The 26,472-nt window shown below is 38.2% G+C and overlaps 1 protein-coding gene across 2 annotated transcripts in view; it reads right to left on the bottom strand.

Moving 5' to 3' along the window:
* Positions 1–2,826: 2,826 nt before the first annotated feature.
* PCSK5 (proprotein convertase subtilisin/kexin type 5) overlaps positions 2,827–26,472 on the bottom strand; it is a 245,810-nt gene continuing 222,164 nt past the window's right edge. For both annotated transcript variants that reach the window (XM_026866351.1, XM_026866352.1), the window contains 10 exons: positions 17,177–17,260; positions 16,451–16,646; positions 14,004–14,221; positions 12,715–12,951; positions 12,003–12,233; positions 10,223–10,400; positions 8,833–9,050; positions 6,623–6,738; positions 4,863–5,049; positions 2,827–4,270 (listed from right to left, as the gene is read on the bottom strand). In XM_026866351.1, coding sequence (XP_026722152.1) covers positions 3,867–4,270; positions 4,863–5,049; positions 6,623–6,738; positions 8,833–9,050; positions 10,223–10,400; positions 12,003–12,233; positions 12,715–12,951; positions 14,004–14,221; positions 16,451–16,646; positions 17,177–17,260 — 2,069 coding nt within the window. In that variant the 3' untranslated portion in view covers positions 2,827–3,866. The remainder of the gene's footprint in view (positions 4,271–4,862; positions 5,050–6,622; positions 6,739–8,832; positions 9,051–10,222; positions 10,401–12,002; positions 12,234–12,714; positions 12,952–14,003; positions 14,222–16,450; positions 16,647–17,176; positions 17,261–26,472) is intronic.

Genomic DNA, 26,472 nt, shown 5'->3' with positions numbered 1-26,472 from the left:
TAATTAGGAAAAAAAACCCTACAAAAAATTCTTGAAGCCTATTTCAAAGTGCTTTTGAGCCCTTTGTCAGAGTATTTTATGTGCACATAAGAAGTTGAGGGGAGATGAAAAATCAATAGTTCTAGTCTACTCTGAAAAATATTCTTCTGCCCTCACTACTGCCCCCGACCCAACAGGAACTCCAATGAACATAGGTGACTTAGGCAAGGTAGTGACTTACTATAGACAATCAGAATTTTTCTATAGGTAACTTTTGAAGTGTGAAATTTGATTGCAAAGAAAACATTTTTAATGCAAAAATACGTTTCTCTTGAAATGATGCTTTTAATGAGAAAACCAAATGCCTCAAAATATCAATTTGAAATACTTCTGTGGTAACTTACACAATAAAGTTTATCATATTTTCATTGCTACGTTTGGCTTGAAATTTCACTCTTGAGTCCTCAGCCAGAAGTCCTGTAATTGTTATACAAGTTCCAGTGGCAGATATGTGGTATACCATGAGAATGTAGTCTGATCAGGGAATGGCTTGTTGAGGAAGGAGTCTTGGGCCTCAAGACACTTGAAATGTAAGTCGTATAATCCACTTCCCTGCACCTTCTTTCTAGCAAAACTTCAGGGTAGAGAAAACATTTCCTATTTACATAAACCCTGTGGAAAGAGGGGGTAAAGAACACTGGTAATGTACACTTTGCTTTGAAATCAAATTACTATATTATATAAAAGCTAAGTGGGCAGTAAAACTATGTAGAAGATGTGATTTTTGTAAGATCTTTTTGAAAGACCTTTCCTACTGTATGGGTAATGGGAGAGAGTTCCCTGGGAGATGGGTAGAGAAAATACATGTAATTGATGAAGACTGAAAGACTTTGGGAACTCCATGGATGAGTGAGAGTAGCAAAGAAAGAGGTGCAGGGGGAAGGAAGGGCCTTGAGATGGAAAAACCTTGAGAAGCAAGTGGTGAGAGAAACTTGCCAAAGGTAACAAGAATTTGTGGCTGATTAAAAGAAAATTAATTAGAGAACAGTTGAATGGAAGAGATCCCAGAGCAGCTTTGTTTTTGAAAGATACTTGTTTCCTTTCAGACAACTTTCTCACTATGGTGAGTGGAGGAGAAGGAAGGAGAAAGGAAAATAATTGGTTTTGTGGCAACTAAGGTCTTGTGGAATTGTGTCTCTGCTCTCTGTATGCTTATTACTGGTTTCCTTGGTTGTTCTCTGTTTTCCATGAAGTTTCTTTAGAAGTGTGACTCACTCATGAATGATTTTTCTCTTGCACCAGTTAGCTATTAAACTTTATTTTTCTTGGTGTTCTTGTGAGCTCTTAGCAGTGAGTTTTAATTGCGAATCCTGTAAAAGTGATAGGCTCTGCAGATCACTAAGTTTGGGTCTCCTTGACCACTATTTTGAAACTTCTACTTAAAAAACCTCTCCAAACCCAAACCTTTAATGCATTTCTCTTCCTCATGTCATATACTTCTAACTTAATTTCATCAGTTATTTACTGCTCTCCTAAGAAGACTGGTTCACCTTCAAAGCTATTATCTGCCATTTTGTAAGACATGCAGCTTATTACCCTACCCATGCAGCATAAAATCATGCATGCTGCTGCATACATGCGGTCACCTCTTAAAAACAGGCTTATTTGAGCAGTCATTTGAATCTCTCCGAAAAAGCACTACTTATTTGGTTGGAGGGAATTTACCAGTACTGCTTCTCTCCTAACAAACTGTGTCTCAGCTTTGCCTGTGCAGCTTTAGCACTAGAAGAAAGCACACTTCTGCATTCGACGTCCATGATCTCTGATTGCATGTGACAAGGTCTGAAAGCCAGAAGGCAAGTGTTAGACTGCAGAGCAGGAAGAATCAGAAGTGAAAGAATATGCAGCTGATAAAGCAAAATGTGGTTTAAATGGTATGCCTAAACCACAACAAAGAACCTCTGAAAAAATTGGCATTTGAGAAGAATTTGGATTTGGGGTTTTTTTTTGGGGTGCATACTTTGAAATGCAAATTTGTCCCAGTCTGACTTGAACAAATTTAGACAAAATGCTTTTAAGGAACAGGTTTTCCAGAATGAGTACTTATTTGCATTTTTGTTTGTTTATTTTTACCATTCAAATGCAAGAAACTGTTTTCATAAAATGATGATGGAAGTTAGTCTGAGAGCCCATAAACAAAATGTTGATTACGTCTATCACAGCAGTTTCAGACTGGTCAGGCATAGCTAGGATTAAGCCTTTGAAATGTCGTTGTTATAGACCATTAGCAACAATAACAAAGCATATTGTTAATCCAAACAAGTTTAGGAGAGTGAAGGATAACACAGTGTCTTTCTTTCAGTATGACCTTTCAAACTGAATTTTCACCCTTCTTTTCCTCTTTAATTTTTTCAAAATTTCACCAGAGCAGAACTTGAATTCAAGTGACAGATAACATGCATCTTTCATAAATACCTTATTATCATATAACTTTTGATAAATAAAGGTCCTTTTAATGGCTTTTATGAAGTCACATGACTTCTGATTCCTCTCTTACTGAAGGTGCAATGATTAAAAGGTTGAAATTCAAAATGGAAGAAATAAACCTCTCCATAAAACTTCTTTAAACTTACAGATGGAACTATCCTGAGGTCTTTAGGAATGCTTAATACAAAATATTCCTCTGAGACATTGAGCCATAAATACTAGGGATTTTCACACAATTCATTTGAAGACACTACCTTTAATTGATTTGTAGTTCTAGAGCAACTGGAAATCTAAAGGAATTCTGAGAGTGAATGAAATTTGACAAATAACAGCATTTTCAAGACAGTTTTGTGGAAAGAATTTATTCTTTCACAACGAAGTGCCATAAAGAGTATCCTTTTCTTTAGTATGATAAATTATATTTCTGTAATAATCATAAAAAATCACATTGCTGTGTTCCTTTAAGTTACATTAACAAATAAGTGATAATTATTCTCTTTGCCATTGACTGAACATCCCGAGCCATTTACAACAGAGATGGAAAAGCTGCTTGAATAAATGTTCTGTTTTTAAATCACTGAGAAGGTAGTTGAAAGGACAAAAGGAGTCCTTTTTTTGGTAGTAGTGCTTATAGACCATATTTCCCTTTGCAGTAAACCCAGAAGTGTGTGTGTATAATGAAAGATTATTTGACAAACACCACAGTAAAGATTAATCAGAGGTTGATACACAAAATATTTTAGTCATATTTCATACAAACTGTGAATACAATGTAGTTAACCTATAGTAGAGTCACAATCAGAAATCTTAAAATGTCATGTCATAGATGCAAAATTTCACTGGGAAGTATGCTACAAGATTACAAGGAGGACAGTGCAGACTTCAAGGAACATGGATGCACCAGATGATACCAACAAAGAAGTCTGGGTAAAGTCAGCAAACTTGCCTAATTCTATTATGAATTGCTGAATAACTGTAATCACAAAGTAGTAAACTACTGGCACCCTTTCCCAGTGGCATTCATCAGGTAGATAAATACACATCATCTGCACATTTCTAGTAGTGATTGGCAAGGTTCTCAATAAGCGTGTGTGCATGGTTTGAAGCAGAGTTAGTTGTAATGCACACAAATACATATTGGGAAAGGATTTACTCTCCACACAAAAACACAGAAACATAATCTCTTAACCAGCCTACATCTGCAGTGCTACTTAAAAGCCTAGCAAGGATTTATGTAAAGCTTTAGGAAAAAAAGTTTTAGAAACTATTCTGCTCTTAGAATAACTGTTAGCTAAAATCTTGAGCTCAGCATGCTAAGAAGTAACTAAATATTCTTAACTAAATTGCTGTACTTTAATAGGAAAAGCAACAGAGCAGGAAATTAATAAATTAGTAAAGAGTTATCTAAATGAGTAACTTTCATCATCATATTCCAGCTCATCTTCCTCGTCATCCTCCAAAAGTCCATATTTAAATTTGCGATAGACTGTGCCGTCCTGGCCCATATATACAATGTCATCTTCTTCGTCATCATCTTCATTATCTCGATCTCTATACTCAATCACTTGATCTTCCTGGTAGCCGAGACTCTCGTGGTAGTTGCTCACATATGAAGGAAAGGCTTTGGAGTGATTTGTCAGCTTCTCATACCCACCTTTGTTGACAGGCTGGGTTTTGGCTCGTGATTTTCTCCATATGAATACAATAGCTCCAATGACAAGGAGAAGCAAAACACACGTAATAACAAAGAAAGTAGTTTTGCTTTTGCTCTTAGCTGGTAAAGTGGTCCGTAATACACAGTCATCTACAACAGCAGGTAGAAAAAACAAAAGATTAAATGAGCTTGTGTGCATATGTATGGTGGTGGTGGTGGGGTATTTGTCTTAAAGAATCTAATACAATGTTTGGGCCTGCTTGTATTTTTAAATGCATTTGACTAAATACCTTACTCTTCTAGGATCACCACTGTGATGGTATAAGGATGTAAGCAAGGCTGCTGGGGTAGCTATGCTTTTTTATTAGATTAGAAATAATCAGAAAGAAGCAGAAAAGCTAACAGGTGCACAGACACATTTTGACATGATGAGCTTAAAATGTAATGGTTCAGATGGCTATCTATGGAAGCAAGCACTTCTCTGTCACCTGGTTTGTGAAATGCCTGTGCATTTAACACAATAGCAGTGACTGAAAGAAGGTACCATCTCCTGCATCAGTCATGATCGCTGTTATTTGTGTAAAACCCTTTCTATTCTGGTGATGGAGCAGTAGTAGCAGGCACCCTGTGCCTGCAGCTCAGCAGCTCATTTTTTCCTCTGTTCCCCTTTTGATTTTTAAATGTCAGCCTAGTTAGTCATGAAGCCCTTCAGCACCTTTACTGCTCTTCAGCATGGTCCTACCTTGTGTTTCACTGCAGTCACAGCACTCTGGGGTGCCTGCCAGGTCAGGGTCACTGCAGCAGGGCAGGCAGCGGCTGTCATCCAGGTACAGCTGCATGCTGGCTGGGCAGACAGTGCAGTTGAGAGGCCCAGGCCCCTTGCACTCAGTGCATGAGCTGTCACATCTCTCACACCTGGGCTCATCCTCCTTTAGACACAGAACACAAGCAATGCACCTTTCATTTTGTACTCTTTGGACCTGACCTGGCAGATCTGTTCTGTCATTCACAGGACATTCTGTCCTCTTTGAGTAGTCATCTCTGGGCACCACAGATGTCATTGGCAAAAATACAGTAGGAAGTAGGAAAAGTAAAATTTGGTTTGTATTTCCTGGACTCTCAGTGATCTGTTTGCAGGGAGAGGGAGGGAAAGTACTGTAGGAGCTTATAGATCTCACCTAGCTAGATAGCAAGAAAAAATTCATTCGGAGTGTAAGCTCTCTGGCCAAAAAGTGTGGTTTTATTTTGCTAGTCCCATGCTAGCAGATCAGTGGTTCTTTGGCAGTAATGATAGTAAAGTGGCCTTCAAGAAGTGTACTCAAGAGTGTCATTAAAAGTAACTGACATAGGAGAAACAACATGAAATATTCGGGGAAAAAAACCCAAAAGGTAGCTGAGAGAATGAATTTCCTTTCTAACTTGGGAAGGAGCAGAAATAAGGACTAAATCTGGCTGGAAATTTTCTAGCAAAACAGCTTTTTATTAGATCGTGTCGGTTCTGTTTTACATTCAGATATGCTTCTCAAATTCCACATAGGCTCCTGGGAGCCTCTGTGTGCAAGGACATAGCAGAGATCATTGTTTTCACATCTAATTAGCAGAATGCTCTGAGCTGAGGTATGTCAGTGCTTCCAGTGTTTGCAGTTCCTGGCCCATTGGGGAAAAAAATGCTATTTTTCTGCCATAGGACCAGGACGCCATATCCACTGTGAGGATCTGGAAAGTCCAATAAACTTTCATCAAACTTGCTGTCAGATCTGCAAGGCTGCTTGTCCTGAATCAAAGAACCTGGGCAAGATGGGAGGGTCATATCAGGAGGTCTAGTTTCCCAGAGTCAAAGCTCTTGCAAAGAACTGCAGAACCCTGTGGTCCCAAGGTCTTGGGCTGTTTTCTCAGGCTCACAGTTATGGAGCAGCACTGCTAAGGGGATATTCCAGGCCAGAGACTCCAGGGTATGCAGCATTTTAGGCCAGCTGGCTAGCCTTGTTACAATATCCTTGAATAAACATCTTTGGAAGGCAGTTGGAGTAGAAATCTGGAAGCTGGAGTGCCCAGACTTGTGGCACAGATCCAAACCTAACTGTGCTTCTACTCTGCTAAATATACAGCTCTGTTAACATCAGTCTGTCCCTCCATTAGAAGTTTATGCCAGCAGAGCTGTCAATCAGGAATGTGATGGGATTTCTCACACACAAAGCAGCAGAAATCTGTAGGGAAATCTCAGTTATACCGGAAGAAAAAAATGCTGTATTACTAATATAGCTGATTTTGTTCACATGGCTTTGGTAGAGGCTTTGTGCCTTTACTTTACTGGTAGAGGATTACTCTACAGTAGACATCCCCAGAAAGAGAAACAGTGCTTCCTCTGGCAAGAGAAGAAAAAAGTATAAGCATATTTAAAGGTAAACATCCTTGAAAACTCAGAGAAGAGCATTCTGTGTTGTGTTCAGAAGTTAAAGTTCAGCATACGAATCACAGAAGAAAATGCCTACAAATAGATACCTCTTGTCCTGGTGTCTCCTGGACTTTGTATTCACCTACAAAACAGTCTGAGTTGCACATTCCACCCAATAAACTGTAGCTCCATACACAAGATGTGCAGCTGAATGCCCCCTTCCCTAAAAAGGCAAATATAATAAACATATTACAACAGAAAAAATTGTCATCTAACTTTCCTTAAAAATTATACTGACCACTGCTGCTAAAGAAAAAGGTTATTTGTCAACACCAAGAATCAGCAGAGAGGAGTTCAACATGAGGAGGCTGGTATTACAGAAGATCTTGGGCGTAGTCTTGAAGCTCTCTGTGCCCTCAAAGTGTATTTCTTATGTGTTTTGATATTCATGAAAAGCTGATTTGGGAATTAGTTGTACAGGGAAGTTCTGACACCTTCAAGAAAATCAATTAGATCAGAACAATGAAGTAAAATTGTGGGGAACCTTGGCCAAATGCTCTCCTTTACAAACCCAATACTTACTAGGCCTGCTAGCTAACCGTTTGCAAACCACAATGAATTAAGGTATGCTTATGTTTGAATAGAAAAATGAATTCTTCAGTTGCATAGGAAAAAAATTATTCGCTGTGTGCAAACAGAACATCATATGCACTTCATGTGTTGGAGACTCTTTCTGAAGACAAATGCTGCCATTCAGTATTTCTGTGAAATTTTGAAGTGAATGGTTTGCCCTATGTGTTAAGATGAACCTGTCCGTTTCCCTGCAATTAGGCATTTTATGTCACTGTCTGAAAGGAAGAAAATGGAAATGCAAGTAGCTCGTGTTAGCAGCAGTTAAAGAGCTGAAGTTAGTAACCTTCTATAAGCCAGTGAATTTACTAAGTGATTTTTCTGAGCAGTGCAGGGTTTGCCTTCCCGCTCTTGAGAAACCAGAGACACCACAACATTTCTTTGGTCCTACATCAGCAACGCAGATGCATTTCAGAATACCTGCAGGTTTGCTGTTTAGGAGGACTGGCTTGTGTTTCATCTTAGTGTCTCTGTAATTACAATAGAAAATCTATGGTGTAGTATTTATCCCAAATAAAGCAAAAATCAGTGGAAATAGTCTGTAAATTAAAATGGCTATCTTTTTGTCTCAAATCCAATCCTAAATATTTCTGTTATTTGTTATATTATTGTTATACAATTAAATTTTAGTAGTTCTTGAAGGTGTCTTCACTCTAAGAGTTATTTCCACAATTTGATATATTGTTATGTTGCAGTTAGCCATCTGTGCTATCCAGTATATCCACTATCCAAACCAAATTTTGTATGTTACAACATGGTGTAGCCTAAGCTGCAGAGTGGCACTTATTAGCTATCATCTGATATTGTTCAGATAGAAAAGGACACCAAATAGGTCCAAGGGGAGTAATGCTGCTTGCTTCAGAATTGGATGAATTAGGAAAAAGAAGTGTCTGAATACTTAACTGTATCTCAGAACAAAACAGATGGTCTCTCAAAGTTAACTTTGAAAAATACATAACTATATTAAAAGCAACAGACACTCTTCCCCCTGCCCCGAGATATGCTTTCTGGCTGTTTCTACTCTTTGCATTGCAGACTGTAAAGGTATGTGGCTGGATTTCGGTTCCTTAGCATTCACAGAATAACACATAGGAGGACAGCTCAAAGAATGAGATACTATTCAGTCATTGTCCAGTGTCTGTGCAAGAAACAAGGTCTGGTTCTGTAACCAACAGAGTATTTTTTTCTGAAGTTGATGAGCATCTTTATGAGAGACCTGAGTGTTGGAAAATTCATTACTGTTGTCCATTTGTTTCCCTTCACTGACTTGGCACTGGGACTTGGTCCCAGCCCTCCCCATGAGTGGCTGCCTTTACGCTTGTGCTCTGTGGCTGGAGGCAGACCTGTGGGGAACTTGGCAGGAATTCATATCCTTGCTTTGATCTCCATTAGTCGATGGAGTAAAAGTACTAAAAGTAAGGTGGCAGCATGGAGCAGCCAGTGAAACAAGTCACCTGGGGCCAGGGACCCCAGCAGCCCCAGGGAGGGTCTGCATCACCCACTGCAACTACGTAGGTTATGCACAGGTTGGTAGTGCTGTGTGTGGTATGTCTCTTTGTGAAGTATTTCCAAATCTTGGAGCAGAGAGTTTAAAAAAGAAAAAAAGGAGATGGCAGGTGTTTTGATAATCCTTGGCAGGTGTTTTGATAACCCTTTTTTTTGGTCAAAGCAGAGCATATACTTTTACCTTCACAAGTTCGGCAAGAAGGGTGGCATCTTTCACAGATGTTGTTGTCCTTGCTTTCGTAGTAGTACTCAGGACAAGAGCTAACACATTCGTTCTTGGAGCGCAACAGATAGAAATATGTATCACAGAAAAGGCAGTCTGTGCGTTGAGGCCCTGTACACTCCTTACAACCCTTGTGGCATCTCTCACATGATCCAGTGGAGTTTTGTGCAAAATACCTGAAACAGATCAGATAGTCATGGCTTTATGTAAGGCCCAGCAGAGACAGGAAAACCAGAACATCCTTCATCCTTAGCTTTTACTGTGATTACATCAATATATGAAAGTGATATTGATGTGATCACAGTAACTATTTGCAATCTCAATGAAAATAGAATTAATTTTCTTTCCCCTTGGTTGTTGGAATTCAGCTATAAAGCAAAAGTTTGTAAACTGAGGGTGTATAAAGCAAGGCTTTCTAAAATCTAGGGTGAATTCAGACACAAAATATACAAATAGACAGGGCTCAGAAAACCTCAACTCTTTTTGGCACTGCAAGAGATATCCTAGAGATGTTTGTTAAGCACTGAGTTCCTTACTGCTTGTGATGACCTACTGTCAGGTAGAAATTCAGAAATTTTGTATTTCCTTTCAGTGCATAAACATGTTTAGCCAAAGGGTACCAGCAGAGAAACAGTATTCACCTAAGTTGTGCTCTTAGGGAAAAAGAAGAATTGTTGCACTCTGGTTTTGTCATTACAGCCTTCCAATTTAATGGGGTGATAACTCAATTTAACAGCCCGTGTGATAATACTGTACTGTAAAATGAAATGGACCCGAATCAGAAATTGTAGGTCCACTTCCCAAATGTGAATTTCTGAGACACATTCACAAGAATACACGGAATTCACAATGTGAAATTAAATGGACTCATGAAGTTGCTATCTAGAATTATGAGTCCTCAGTTGAAAGGTGTTTTAATGGTTAATTATGATCCCTTATAAACACTCACTCAATGTAAAACAAAAGTAACTTCATCCAAACTTCAGGTTAAGTGGAGGCTGCAAGGGTGCTTGAAGAAGTTATGCAGCTTTCTGTGCTCAAGCGGATTAATAGATAATTATATTTATTCTGCTTCACACTGTTCTGTATAAACATAACCTAAGAGCATCCTTGGAGTGTAAGAATGACCACAGCACACCAAGCTGGTCCCAATTTGGGCATCAACTTTACAGTTTTCTACTATGAGGAGAGGTCTTCTGCCACCTCTGTACTGGGACAACATAAGATTTTTTTCACCTGAAAATAGAATTCAGTTCAATTTCACTCTGAAACAGAATAGGATGGAATGATCTCATTTGTCAAAGCTCTCTCTGTGATGCAGCACTTAGCTAAAGATCTTAGGTCTTACCCTGCTGGACACTGGTTTATGCATCCTTTTCCTTGTCTGTACCAGCCTGGTTTGCAGGAAAGGCACTGTGAGCTGTGTTTTCCAGTGCAAGTGACACAGGCAGTGTGGCATGGGGAACATTGTCCCTCATTGCTGTCAACATAATACCCATCTGGGCATGTTTCAACACAGGTTGTATCTGCACAGACAACAATGCAGAATAACACATCATACTGAGTATTTGCTGCTATAAAACATCTCATACAGCTGTGCTAGAGCAAACTGTCTAACAGGAGATGCTGTTAGAGCATGTACCAGAACAAGAAAAGAGAATGTTGGTATATAACAATTTTTTTGTTAGTTTCTTCTAAGTCTTGTCAGTTCATTAGTCCTCATTTCTGCATTTTATGTACATTGGCATGCTCTTCAAAACAGCTAATTTTTTATCTCTGGGAAGTATAAATGCATAATACATAAAGATGAACAGCAGCTGTGATTTCTTTCAGAATATACAAAAGAAGAAATAGTGATTAGGAAACTTTATATCTGCATTGCTATTTTCTTTGTTTCACTCTAAGCACCAACCTCATTGCATTCTGTGTATATGATGAATCTGATGGTAAATATAACTTTTAATAACATGTATTTGTTGGTCTTTGCCCCTGTATGTGGCTGCTGCTTTATGGAAGAAATGCCTGTAATGCTGCCAAATATACCAGGTACATCACACTTTCTCAATGAAATTTCAGAGGGTCATTAGAATAGGAATTCTGAAGAAGTTAGGACTGATGCAACTAACTGAAGTGCATCAAGCTGAGAGTGGTGATTACTCATTGATGGCTTGTACTCACACCTAGCTTGTCTATATAGTTTTGCTGCTTGGGTTGAAGCTGGACAAAGGAAGATATTTCCCCTTACTTCTACTTTACTCGAAATTCTTTTCCCACTCCAGAATGTTTATTTACATACTTCCACCAACTTTGCCAATTGTAATGTTGCAAAGCAGATGAATGTGTTGATAAAAAAGACAGGTCTGATGCAAGACCTCAGAAATTTAAGAATGCAAAATCCACATCAGAATTAGACTCAAAAAGCTCAGGTTTAGTTTCAATTTAGACTCTACTTAGATTTTTTCTGCATGAAAGATATTAGTAATTTTTTTCTCCCAATGATTTTCTAAATCTTTTGTTTGCTTTTTAAAGAATATGCAAAGAAGTAAGGTTTAAATTCTGGGATTTTATAGTTTTTACCAATTTGTTTCTGAAACAAGAGCCTTTTGCTCCAAAACTCAGAAAAGTAGTTCTGCACCTCAGCTTTTCACTAAATACTGACCTACTGATCCATGAACAACTGTTTTACTGCTTTTCTTAAGTATTTCTTTGCTCATCAGATCTCTGAGGATTAAAGAAGCCAACCTGAAAATGTGAGTTCTTTGTGTGTATATTTAAAAAAAAAAAAAAAACCACAAAAAAAAAAAAAAACTTGTCTTTTTAAGTTCCTTGTAGGAAGCAACAGGAACATACCAAGTACGTGACACATACAAGTTTTGTTTAGCCATGGATTTTGTTGCTACTTAGAAGTGCTGCTTTGGCCCCAGTGAGTGGCAAGCCCAGTCTCACAGAGTTTCCACGTAGCCCTGCAGAAGTAATTATCTCTGCACAAGTTATCTACTTGTCAGGTAAACTTTGCAACATTTAGATTGGCTGAAGCAGCCCTAGATGTTTCATAAATGTGACAGAAACTTGCCTATTTCATGCTTTCAGTATAGAATAAAATCTAAAGGCAGGAGCAAGACACTTACTGAGAAGATAGTGGTTATTTGCACAGCTAAGACACTGGTGTTCAGTGGGTCCTGAGCAGTGGAAGCATTTCTTATGACAAGGCTTGCAGGCCTGATTTTTCTCAATGTAGTACTCAGTGCTAGAACAGTAGCCAGATGCTACACAGTGCCCGTCATGGTTCAACATCAGGCCATTTCTGCAAGTAAGGCAGGCAGTGGAAGAAGAACAAGTCTGGCATGTCCTGTTGCATGCTGAAATGGACAAACAGCAGGAATGTCATTATTTCTTGTTGCATTTCATATTATTGTTTCAGTTCTAATATTGCAAGGAGCAGGCATCTTCTCAGGATGAGAGGCTGAGGGAAACAGAGCTATAGCTCTGCTTCTGCATAGTCAAACTTATTTTCAATCTTAACACAGGCAGTGACTTAGGTTTCCTTTTGCACTGACACGGCTTTTGCTGAGCAGTGGTTTTCAATGTACTGTCTCCAGCGATACTAAGTACTTTACCAGAGTGGTTACCCATAATATTAAACACATCTAACTTTGCTACTTCCCTCTCAGCTTTCTCCAGTTTTTGGTGTTCTAACATTATTTTTCTGCATTAGCTACCTCCTCTGTTTCCAGGACATGGATAGTGACATTAGCCAGCACATGCAGATCTTTTGGGGATAGTCTTTAACCAGACCCACTTGTATCTCAATACCATTCTGGGGAAAACAACACTGCCAACCTTGACAGTCGTCTGTGGCTTCTTCATAGTAAGTCCCTTCAGGGCACTCTTCAAAACACATGCCACTGTAGAGGACAAAGAAGTCAATAGCGCACTGAGTGCAATCATCTGAGTCCGGCCCGTCACAGTCTTTGCAGTCTGCATGGCAGGGAAAGCAGTGCTTGTCTTCGGCGTAGAAGTGAGAAGGGCACTCCTGCACACACTTCCCCTCGTGCAGGAAGAAGTCATCCATGCACTCTACAGAGGACAGCAAACAACAGGTAAGAAAATCGGCAGGAAATTCTGACCTCTGTAAGTGAGGGAGTGAAGAAATCTCAGGAAACCATAAATCCTGCAGTGCCCGTCATAAGAGGAGGTAAGAAGACAACTTGGGTAGGTAGCGTTTTCTTTTTCGACTCTTTCTCCTGCAAACTGCCCATAATGGCCCAACCTTCACAAACATCTTCTGTGTTACTGCGAAGCAAAGTCATTTGTTCAGCTTTGCTGATTATCAACCAAACTATGCTGCCACTGAAGATAGGTGGACTTCTGCTGAGATGCATTTGCATTATGATCTTCCTGCAAAATCAGAGATGTCCACATCTGAAATTTTGTTTGGTTTATTATTAAAAGATGAGTCTGACTGGAATATATGGACCTGAGTGTTTGTCTTTACATACAGCTGGGATTCAGCTGCTGATCTTATTATGAGTATTTGGTTTAATAGTTTTGTTTATGAGGTGGGTTTTCTTTTGTTTGTTTGTTTGTTTGTTTGTTTGTTTGTTTTCCCATCCATTTTTATGTTTCTAGAATGGATCGCTCAATATTAACCATCCTAGAAATTTTTGTGGACATATTCACACTCACCAGGATATCCAAGGCTTTCTTAATATGTTTCATTACAGAGATTTCATTCTCTACCATGAGCAGACATTTGCAAAAATAGTAAAGAGATTTAAAGTTCAACCAAACTAGGAAAGAAACATTCTGTTTTTCACATTGATGTAAAAGTGTGTGCAAGTATTTAGGCATGGATACACTAGGTAAGAAATAGAATCAGACCAGGAGGAATCTCTGAAGGATGACAAGAACAGACAAAGCAATGTGAAATCTTACAGATTTATGGTTTAGATTGAGCCTCATCATAGAGCACTGATTGCTTAACCTCTGTTTTAGAGATTAGCAATCATATAGACATCTCTTTTTAAATTTTTGCTCTTTATAAAATTTCAGATCTGTGTTTCTGTCAGTCTGTCTCTAGACAGATCCAGATAGATTTTAGCCAAGTCAAGACTAGTTCTTTATAATACCTTTGCATGTTTGATTGTGAATGCACTCTTGACACATTTCAAGGCAGCGTTTGCAGATTCCTTCAGAGGGAAAGTGCTTCTCTGAACAGGTAGGTTTACATTTCCACTGCTCCAGAAGTAAAGGACTTTTACAGGACAGGCATTTGGTTGCACTTCCAATGCATGTCTTACAGGATCCACTGCATTCCTTGCAAGTCTCAGAATCATTAAAATATCCCCTATTGAATGAAAACAAACAAAGCAAACTGCTGGTCAATATATAGTTATCAAACAGTCCAGGCTATAAGAATTATGAGTATATATGAGACTTTCCGAGCACACACATTTCATTGGATCAAGCAAGTTTCTCACACAATTTGTTGCCCATCCTACACTTACATCCTCTCTGCCTGTGAGCAGAAAATGTGCATGATTAGTGCTATGAAGGGAGTCTGCCCTTCCTTTGTTCTTGTACCTACTCTCTTAAGGGATGTTAGACTTCCTTTTTTTCTCATTTTTTGATTTCCCCCTTACATAAGATAGGAAGATCTATAATGTTTGGGAAAGGAAAGATACAATATCTAGTCTTGCACAGCTGACCCTCAACAGTGATATAGGGGGAAGACAGAAATATAACTTCAGTGGTCCTACAAGGGAGAAAGAGAAAACCCTAGAAGTGTGAAGGCTGGGAAGAGTAAGGAGAGGTGATATTAAAAAACCCTGACAAAACCAGGATGCTTAAATAGTACCTGTGTTTAGTGACAGCAAGCTGGAGACAGTGAAAATGGAGCATGTTTTACTGGTATCTGTGGTGTGAGAGCAACTGTAAACAACCATGGTTAGGACTATAAGCCATAAAGAAAATATAGCAAAAAATTGCACTTATATTTTGGAAGAGGAATAAAAGGAGAGTTGGATGCAGTCTGATCTACCTACACTCTCAAAGCCAGAATGTTAGAAGGTTAAAGGACAAGCAGGTCCACATTTCAAGATGATTGCTAATCCATATGCATACAGTAACTGATAAAAACTAAGGAAGAAGTTGATATAGAAAGTAGTCCCAAAACATGTACTTCACATTAACAAGTTCATTCTTCCCTGTAGAGGGGTGCTTCTCCTTCCATTCTTGAAGACAATTTTTCCAAAGAAAGGCTGAGGAGATGCATTAGGAGCAAGGTTAGAGAAAAGATAGGAAGAGCTGTGCCTGCCATCTATTCTCAACTTCTTTTTTTCTCCTAACCTTTGTCATGAAGCTGCATCTATTTCTCACAGTCCTGTCTTCTTTTGTTCCGGTCTTGAATACTCTTGCTAGCCCAGTCTTTCAAAGTCCTCTGTCAGAAATTATCAGTGCAGCAAGTCTAACCCTTTTTATCCCCTATAGCATATCCCCAAACTCAAAAAAACTCAAAAAAACCAACTCATAAAACCTTTCCTCTAGTGGAGAGTGGTTATGCCTCAAGAACTTTGTCTCAGAGGCTGAAAACAGAATTTAACTCTAGTGATCTTTGCTGAATGTCTGGGAAGCCACTATTTATAGTCTGGAATTTGAAAAAAGGGCAATAATAAGAGCTGAAAAGACTAGTGATGTGTAAAAATGTTTAATTTTTTATACTGATCCTGTGGGAAAAGAGTACTAAGAACAAACATATTAATGCCAAAACATTATCTTTGCATGAATGCCACAACTTCTGTTATTAGAAGTTGTTTCTGGAATAAAGTAGGCTTTAGTGTAATTAGTTTGCATTTACACTGACGTTTGATGATCAGAATCTGTTCCACTGGCCTTATTGAGTTATTTGACAGTTAGCAAAGAATTTGCACTGATAGTAAGAAAAGCAGGAGCTGCACAATTTTCTTAAGAGAAAGGTTAACCAAGCAGGACTTTCATATTGCATAGCACAGATTTTATGTATATATATAGGTATGATAAATACTGATTAAAAAAACACAGAAACAGGAGAATCTGATCTACTCAAGTGCCTGATATAATACCCATCACAGTCAAATGGGAATCTTTCTTTTTGAATTCACTTTATTACAGGAAAAAGTAAAGAATATAAGTCAAATAGAGAAACACATCACCGAGAACTATATTTCCATATCAGCACTCTGATACATCCACTTTCTGGGTTCACACCCCTGCATGTACTACTTTGAGGAAGGTACGAGTTAGGAGAATGACTAGAGGCTTATTTTTCAGCCACCATAAAGAACCATCCATCCTGCAGTACCACGGTTCTATTAAAGCCCATGGTAGCTGTGCCATTGACACAGAATTTCATGTCCAGACTCAACTTTTGATTTTTCACTTTTTCTATAAGCAAAACAACATGCTGTTTATTCAGTCCAGCTGAAAATGACTTTTGCCTTGAAAGGTCTCCCTTGAAAGGTTTATAATGGATCTGAACTTTAAAGAGAAGGAGCACAATGAGAAAATAAGGAGCAGTTATCCAGCAGGTGTTACTTACTCAGGGCATTCCTGTAAACATCTGCCTTTGTGGAGAAAGAGCGGCTGGTCCTGTTCAGCCTGACACTTCTGACAGTGCCAGTGGTCGGAGCACACCTCACAGCCATCCATGCACATCTCGCACTTTCCACTTGCAATGTTTCCAAAAGTTTTTTGAGGGCACAGAGAAACACAGATATCATCGATAAGAAACTTTCCTGGCAAAAGAGCAACCCAGGTGGGAAAAGGCACCAATTAGAAAGATATTTAAAAGATTCCTGACTTGGATGGCTATAAAAAAAAGCTTCCAACTTCCCCCCCCAATTTTTTTTTTTAATGCTTAAAAACATGAATAAAACATTCTGTAAGCCATTTGCCAAAGTAGTTTGTTCAACCTTCGCTTAAATTCAAGGGTAGAAGGAATCATCAGGATTATCTAGTACACCTTTCTGAATAAATCCCTATTCAGTAATTTCTGCATCATGTCTACAACTTTTGATTGAAAAGAAAGAAAAGGAACAACATCCATCTAACAATTTTTTGACCCATATTGCCACGGGCATGTGCTCAGTTCCTAGTTGATGCCTGACTTCAGCTGGTGGTTATCTGATTACTTGACTACCTGCCTATGCTTTAAGCTGTCAAAGAGCTTTCTGCTGACCATTGACAAAAATATTCCCTGGAAATGTGTAGGATACAGACTATTTTAACCTCTTGCAAAACTTACTCAAAGAAGCTGGTCTCTTACCTTCTGGACATGAAGTACATATGTCGGCAGATTTCTCACAGGTCTTACATGAAGGATCACAGGACTGCAATTTTTTTTTTGCATCTGAGATGAAAGGAAAGCAAGTTCCATTTTTTTTACTGTCTTATAGGCTGTTTTTATTCATTTCCCCTCCCTTTAGGAGAGCCATTTCCTATGGCTTTTTCTAAGCTGTTTTGAAAATGTACCTCTGTGACTTTTCAGAATTCACAAAGTAAAGGAGCTTGATGATTGTGCTCAATTCTGCTTTCTTAAATGGTGTGTTAAGAGTTGTATTAAAGGAAAATATATCCTGAGATTCACTAAAGCACTGTTCTGGACTGCTCATCATGAATGAGAACAATAATCTAGTTTAATAATGTTAGTTTCAGTGTAGTGGGCCAAACCAAAATCCAGATCTGTAATCCTAATAGATTACAAATGGAAAGAGCTAGAAAGTATGAAAATTTGGGGAATTTAGTGTAGTGAGTTATTTTCATGGAGTTTTTGTACTAGCTGGTTGCAGAGCACCTTTACCATGTATCTAAGGGAGAAAACTCTAGGAAGGAGAGAGAAATGAGTGCTTGGAAAGAAGAGCTGTTAAATACTTCTCACCAAAACTATTGCCTGCTATTTTCCTCCAAAAAGGAGAGTCTGACATGTCAAATTGAGTTTTTATGCCTGTGGAAAACTAAGACTTTGGTTATGCTTTGCATAGACATTATGCAATATGTTACTCAGCTCTACATTTGAGGATCATACTTAATACAGAGGAAGTTTGTCATGCAATATAATAGTTCCTATCATGCAGTTCTGTATTTTGATCCAAGCTAAATGGATATCTGATGAAAAAGTAATTGTGGGCCAGTGGACAAAAGATAGTAACCTTTTGATTTTGCTAAAAATAAAAAGTCAAGAATAAATCAGAAATGGGCTGTAGATTGAGCTTTGCACCTCAGTTAGCACATCCAGCTCATCCTGCCAATTAAATGTGTATGATTCCTGCAAATCAAAGGTCAGTATCCATTTGCCACATGCAGCATATCACTACACTTTTTTGTGCCAGTTGCAGCAAGGTTGTTTAAAATGTTGACCTTTTGAATGAAAGTTATGAAAGTAAACGTTTCAGGTAAAAAGAGGATGGAGGAGATCAGAAGACTTATATAGAGCCTTCTCCCACAAGGAGAAATGGTGGCCATTTTATTAAGCAGAGAGGGACTCAAGTAGAAAAGTGGGTAACGTGCATAACATGGCACAGGGGCAGAAGAAGGAGGAATAATAATGAAAATATTAATAATTATTATTTATAACTGTACTGTTAAATGAACTGAGCCATAGCTATCTCTGAAAGAAATTAGATCCACATTCAAGGTGGCCAGGAGACAATCTATAACAATATGTTACATCCGTGTCTGACTCTACCAGCAGTTTAGAACATCTTAAAAACCATCTGTGCTCAAAAATCTCTCAAGATGCTGTTCCTGGCTAGAACAAGAACAACTCAGGAATGTTCAGGGGCAGCACAACAGATCAAAACCGGGCTGTTTAACAGTAGGGCACTCATCAAGGACGTGATTAGTCATTCTTTATCAGGACTACTTGTGCATACTACTTGCACAGGGTAGTGAAATCCTGTAATGTTGCAACTCTTGTTAATAACTAGCACAATATAAAGCAGCTCCAGATAGAGCAGAAGATTAGGAGTTTTCCTTGTCACCACCCCTCTGGCTACAGCACCTCTGCCCTCCCTGAACAAGGGCCCAAGAGTGTTTTCAGGGTCTATGCACAGGTCATAGGATATGTAGGGTAATGTATGCAACCAAAGAAAGCTGCACACTGTCAGGGTGAATAGGGGTTGTGACAGTCCAGGCTGGAGGCTGTGTCTGACCAGTCTAATGCCAACAGAACTATGAGACCCTTCTGCATATCCTGAAAGACAGCAAAGAGCACTGTAGCATTGGCTAAGTGTTGGTGGCCGTGGTGAGTCAGAGACCTATCAACCATGAATACAGGTGGGACTATGACATTATTTCAGTAAGTGCCGCCTGAAGAAAATTTTCAGCTCCAGAGGTACAGAGGCCTTCTAGAGTTAGAAAATGCCTGAAATTCAATTTTGAGATGTGCAGCCTCAATTGCTGCTAAACAGCTGACATAAAATCTCTGTGTTTGAGTATACAGGAAGGTTGTGTCACCTTTGTGACTTCATATTGACCACAGCTGAAACTAAGAGGTATAGTATCAGCTAATCATCAGTGTGCAATAATGAAAACCTCTGGAAAAGCTCTTTGGGAAGATGGGAACAAGTGAGGAAGGTACAGAGTCCCTGGCTTGTGGAAGAAGAAAAGGTAGAAGTGATGTATAAGCTTTGGGTGCCCAAGAGGTGGGAGAAGAGGGATTTACTACTAAGTAATCTCTGAAGTTGCAGAGGTGGGAGGATAGCACAGGGGAGATCCTGATGAAGGACTGTAGAGATGCAAGGAGACCTCAATGTGTGAAGTGACTTCAGTGCTACATAAAGCAGCAATGAAATGCCCCATCATCTGGTATCAGTATCACTGAGGTCTCAGGGCTGGGGCTCTTTGCAGTGAGTCTCCTACTGCTGGGGAGGGAGTTGTCAGGTTCATTGAATATTTAGGGTGAAAGAAGATTTCTCGAAAAATCCTGATTAGGCTCTATACTTTGCACTATCTATGTATAAGTTACATATTTACAAATGGATTAATAGTTGTGTAATTTAGGGGGTGAAAAGCTAGAGTTGCAAAGTAATTTTAAAATACTGTTTTTAGTTGCCTGTGAATGTCATCCTTGAGGAGAATGAGCATTTTGTTCTGCTTTTCTTAGTCCTTTTTAAGTGTGTGGATGTGGTTATCTTGTAAGGCTTTCTACAATAGCAGGTCCTGTGAGTTTTGATTCTTTCTGGCTCATGCCGACATGTTTTGTATGGCTTTTTTCTATGCTGAAGACCTATTTTCTATATTTCAGTTTTTTTCTATGCTGAAGACCTATTTTCTATATTTCGGGTTACAACATGCTATTCCAAGAGGATTCTAGTTCATTTAAATGGACCTGAGTGTAGAGGGCAGTTCAAGTCTCTCTCAAGCCTCTAGATGTAGCCATAAAACACACAAGCATTTTCAGTTTGCTTATCCAAATAACCCTCAAAAGTAATTTGCTGGTGACCACTGCTTACTCTTGTGAGATGCAGAAATTCACTGTCACAGGGTTTTTTTGGAGACTACTTCTTAGCTTCATGTTTTTTCCTGACTCTTCATTATTGAAAAAATCCTTAAAGAGTATCCTTCTTGATGTCATCTGTAAGAATATAAGTAATACTGCAGAAAAGCTGGATGCTTGGTGTTAATAGATTTGCTATTCTCCTATCCTTAATTATGCAGACCTTCTATCTTCTTCTGCTTTTGAGAGAAGATCCCTACTGGTCTGCTAATCCTAAGATTTTTCCCTTTTAGATGCTAGTTATTTGGCACTCTCTGAAAAAGACCATCAAATAATTGATGATATATTGCATATCTAAGTAAGCTTTAATTAATGTTTGTCACTTTGCCTCTAGAACTTGAAGGAAAGACCATCTGTTCCTGATGTCTGCCTACAGCTCCACATCTTCCATTGCTCCATCACTTGCTTTGATAAATCTTCATAGTTTGTCAAGGCAGAGTTCTGATTTTTTAAATGAAAATGTCATTTGGCCTTTTCCTAAATATTCAGTATATAATATAAATTTTCATTTCCCTTTTCAGCAGCTTTGCATCCAACTACCTTACCCTGGCTTATGTTTTTGTTTTTTTTTTTTTTTTTAAATCCATACTGGGTAGGATACAGGATGCTGTAATTTAATACCAGTTATATGTGTGAAGAAGCAAGCCAGAAATGTTAGTGAAGTATGTGTTGCCAGGTGAAAAGAACCTTGATGCTGGCAAGAAAGTTGGTGTAATATAAAAAATAAATAGCAGGATAGTAAGGTTAAGTGAAGAAGTTTTTATACTGCTGAAGAATGTCTAAACGAACTCGTCGTTTCAAAAACATTTCAAGCCTTACAATTAAAAAGAAAGATCTTTTTTTTTGGTGAAGTACTTTTTACTTCCATTTAATCCCTCCTCCCGCCTTGTCAGCATTTGTTGTTTTCTGTAATACTAGCTAATCGCCACAAGAGGGGAATGTACACAAGCAACTGGGCTTCTAGTAGTCGGCAAGGAATACAACGTTTAGCCTTCTAGTCAAATATAAACACTGAAATGACCCAACTTTAGTACTGACACAACTTTTTTTTTTTTTTTTTTTTTTTTTTTTTTTTTTTTTTTTTTTTTAAATTATGGACAGTTAAAACGAAGTTTTTCTGTGATCAGTCTCTTACTGACTGGAAATAAGCTTCCATTTACTAAAAAAAACCACCCAACAAACATTTAGAATCATGTGAAGTTTTTAAATGTAATTTTGTTGTATAGCAAAAAGTTCCCCAAATAGGCAAATGTGATGCAAGAGATTTGTTTACAGAAACACATGCACATTGCTTTCAGTAATGTAACCAGAGCTTTCCAAGGAACAGTCTTATAAAGCTGGAAAATGGTCACACAAATGTATTTCCTTGGTCTTTGGACTGATGATAAATGGAAAGCTTGGAAATGACTGGTTTTGGCTGTTGGGTTGTATTTTGCTTTGCCCTCACGGATACCATTCTGTACTTGAGGATCCAACAAGCTTTCCTTTAAAATTTCAGTTGGTAGCTCTTACGGTTGCAAATGAAACTTGTAAATGCAGAAGGCATTAGTCTATGATGCAGAACTGTAAACCACTCATAGTCTAGAAATGGGACATTGGCTCTGAAAAAACACTGTATTCTATTACTATACCGTTCTGCTCTTCCTTTTTTAAAGGTCAAATTGTATGACCTTTTCAGACCTACCAAACTGGTTTCATCCTTATGCTTATGTTCTGTCTTGTTTCGATTGTTTGTTGTTTGTTTGTTTGTTTTTCCCATATGAAAATGCCTTCTATTTAAACTCTATTCAGGCCAGAATCTGACTCAATGTCATGGTGATTCTTGTGTCTTTGTCAGAATAAGTAACAACAGTGATGTACACACAACTAAGTCTCTTCCTTTCTAGAAACGGAGAAACTGAATCACACTATGCCATTTCTTGAGCTAAGATTTACTGCAGCTCCAACTGGCCCATTCAGTCTATTCAAGGGATTATCAAACTGGAAAGGTGGAGGTAGACTGGAAAAATCTTTATTTTTTCTATTTTGTTTTCTCCTTTGGGCTTGTGCAACATGAATGAGGCAGTGGCAGAGTTTCTTAACACCTAGTACTGTAAGACTTTACTTGTGACCCCAAACTGAATGAAGGAAAAAATGAGTGAAATTTTAGCTCTATTTAACAGTTTTCCCCATATTTCCTTTCTTTTTGCTTAAGTGATCTTACTTTGAGCTACCAGAATTTTTCCATTTGTTTTTAAAGAAAGATTAAACGATTCCTCAAAAATTTTCAGGGTGAAAAACATAGGTCCACGTGGAAAGAAGTGTGGTCCTCTTCATGTGCTCACCACGTGTTCTGGAGAATGTAGTTTATTAAAAAACCCCACCAGAATATAACCCTCCACAAAACCTGAGGATATATGAGCAGAGATATGGCCATATCTAAAGAGACATACGTTTAAATATAACAGCATTTGAAGTAGATTATGATCCCTTCTTAATTTATTTAAAGCCACAACTGCATTATAAGAGTTCTTATTAGGATATGTTCACCCCCTATCTACTGTCCAGTTTGCTCTCTCTACCCACTCCTTATGGACAACGGATCTTTATGCTGGATAGTGCAAGTAGTCATTGTCCAGACTAATAAAGGATGGTTTGTTGTCTTAAAATCTTATTTATTCATGTTGTTCTACGAGTAAAAGGGGGGCTTAAAAACTTGTGGTTTTGACTTGCTATTAAGTATTTTCCTGTGTACAATTGTAATACTCTTAGCTTCTAGACATTGATTTCTACTAGGAAAGTATTTTTACAGGATATTTTATTGTTGGACCATGGCACAGATGCTGCAGTGAGGAGTGAAGAAGGAAATTAAGTGCCAGGTCTGTTTGTAACTGCAAGCATATTCCTTTTAGAAGGTGACCTGTCTAGCTTTTATACTGTGTAGTGAAATGTGATTTGAATGTGATCCAGTTGAGATGCTACTTATATTGTTAGGTTTTATTCCATGTGTGGAACTGGCCTTGCAAAACTGATACAGCCATGAATAAAAACACAAAACCAAGTTACAGATATCCACGAGGTAATTACAATTACATAGATATGGTAAAATGTAATAAAACCAATATACATATGTAATAAAATACTAGACCTATCCCATTTTGAAGACTTATGTGAACTGTAAATTTAAGGAAACTATAGGAGTGCTGAAAAGTAAATCACAATCCCCAGTAACCATTAATTCCCAATCTAGTTATCTTGCAGGAACCATAGTATTACTTTATAAACAAATACCTAGAATATGGAATTGACATGCCTTAGAACATAGGGAATAATGAATCATTTTTGCTTGCCTCTAGCAACCTGAAATTTCACGTATGGATGATGCTTAAAAAGGTCTCCCAACTCTTCCCCTGATGCTCTAATTCTGTATTCTAAATGTCATAACATTTTCACATTTGGAAGACTATGACCCATTCTCTCCTGCTGTTTATTTCCCCAATGTCTTCTGCCCACTCCATTTCTTTTTTTTCCCCTTCCATATTCTGAGACCTTTATATGTATATCTGCACAGCTGCATTAAGATCCTCTTAAACAATCCTTTTAAAGATTGAGTTACTGTTTTCTCTCAACCAGTACATTTCTACTGGTTTGGTTTTGCTCTGTATTTAGGCAGAGGAAAATACACAACATGGATGCAGTTGGTCAATGGCTGCTTGTGGGAGGTTGCTCTTATTATTGGGGGTGGTATGTAATAGTAAACAGAACCAGCTGCTATTTAGCTGCATGGTTTACTACAGCGTATATTATCTACATGTAAAGAAGCACATACTCCGTTTTGAGCTTGCATCAGAAACAGATCTCATTCCATATCCATTTTTTCCTTTTTTTACTTTTCAGAAGAATGTGGTAGATTAAACTGTGTAATTAAGGAATGAACGAGGTTTTTAGGGTGCAGTATTTACAGTGAACAGGCAAAATAAAGACCTGACCATAACTTGCAAAATATCTAATCCAGTTGAAAAGGGGTGTGAATCAAGCTTACACTAGTGTGTCTCCTGGCTTCCAAAGTAATTTCATCATCTGGTACATGAGATAAAATACAGATGTTTCACGTTAGAAACACAGAGCTTGATCTCTTTTTTTTTTTTTTTTTTTTTTTTTTTTGCTTTTAAAAAGCCTGGATAACAGACATGGTCTGGATATGACTTAATAATTCTTGATATGGTCTGAACTCTTTGCCCAGCAGAGTATACCCTCAAAGTAAATATAATTTTAGAAAGTTGTTTTTTAATAGAATGTTTTGATTGTTGGAGTGTGTGTTCATAAAAATTCATAAAACTGGTCTATTATTTATCCTCACAAAGAAGTGAAATCTTAAACATGAAAAAAAGTATATTCCACATTTGCAAAGGTTTTAATCATCACCTAGATGGACTAGTCTCTCAAACTGCAAAGAAAGTCAGAATAGTTTCTCCATGGCAGTCTCTGATGTGCTAGCCTTTAATTTATGTTAGCCTTGAAACCAAACAAAACAGTGTTTGTTTCCCAAAACTCACTTTGTCCCATATGGTACATCAACGCAGTCACTAAAACCACAGTGGAACCCACTGAATCCATGTGGCTGGAAGAGTCAAGAGAAATGGCTTAGTTATTTGTAAATACAGTTCAAGGTCTAATATCTCATCTTTCTGTTAGTAATATTTCTAAAGAAAAAGAGTAAATAGAAGACTAACATGGTAAAAGCTGATGTAAACTACTGGATTTGGAAATTTGGGCTATCTTCCTAGTTGTGTTGTCGTCCTTCATTGTCTGGAGCAGGGCATGTGCTGAGGATGAACTTGGTACGATCTCATCTTCATTCCCATGACAGGGGCGAGGTTGTTTATTTCATACTTGGCCCCCACGCCCAGCTCAGTCCCCCAAAGTGGGAGGACTAATAACTGTCTGGCCTTGTATTCTTTAATTAGATTTTTTGATTCAGGACATTGAAGCTCAGAGGCAGCTCTGTTGGTGCTGCACCAGTGTAAATGTGTTGAGGACACTGAGCACTTAGTGGAAGAAGAAATTATAAATGGGCAGAGAGGATGAGAGTCAAAAGCTAAATCTCAGACACAGGCTTGCCCCTACTGGGCTGGTGAACAAACATGGAAGTATTCTAATATCCCCTGCAGAATGGACAAGCTTCTTGGACTGTGCACATGCCGTATGACAGGCTGTTTGTCCAAAGATGAGTGGAAGATAGTTATCTTTCACTAAGAAGTAATAGCTCTGGAGAAAATCACAGTAGCTATAAAAAAGATAAAGAACAGAAGAAGTAATCTGTGATAAAATATTTGGAGATCTGTCCAGGGGAAGCAGTGAAAAACTTGGAAAGATGCCACGAGTTTGCACCCATGTATGAAAGAAAAATATTTTCACTGTCCCCATTATCTTCTTTCCCATTATCTAATGGAAAAGAGAAGGCCCTACAGAAATGCTTAAGATCTGAACTGGGATCACTGTTCCAGGCCCAGGGAGTTTTTCTGTACAGACATGCCAGCCAGAATTCTTACTGACAGTAAGTTTCAAGGAGCACAGAGAGGTTTTATTTTTGTCCATTCTTATTCTGATCCTACAGCATTGTTGAAAAAAGCAATAAAAGACAGTGACTGGCTCTTATAAATTGTATTGGTTTTTGAAAGCTTTTGACAATGAAGAAAATAATTGTAACAGATAGTGAAACTGTTGATTTGTCTTTTCTTTTTGTTTGTTTGTTTGTTCTAAAGTTATCCATGTATTTTGAAATAGTATCAGGGTGTGAAATGTACTGCAGTCTCTAACTAGGAACTACCTTATTAGTGTGACGTACTGCTAGAGTTAAATGTGGTTTGGTCCTTCCTGAATCCTTTATTTTTTATTAAGGATCTTCAGCATGGAAGGAGAACTTCAAATATAGATGTCACAGTTGAAAATCTGGACTTGGTTGATATCTGCCTGTTGAATCCATTGTCAAAAGAAATGAGGGAAAGAGTGATATTCTAGCCAAAAAAATCAACATATAGATTTTGTTGTTAATTAGCAAATGGATATTATTGAGATGTAAGAAC

This window comes from Athene cunicularia (genome assembly GCF_003259725.1).
Source record: "Athene cunicularia isolate RWA chromosome Z unlocalized genomic scaffold, athCun1 chrZ_part2, whole genome shotgun sequence".
NCBI classification, from domain to species: Eukaryota; Metazoa; Chordata; class Aves; order Strigiformes; family Strigidae; genus Athene; species Athene cunicularia.
The sequence above is the reverse complement of the archived record's forward strand: the minus strand, read 5'-3'. Positions and strand labels throughout refer to the sequence as shown.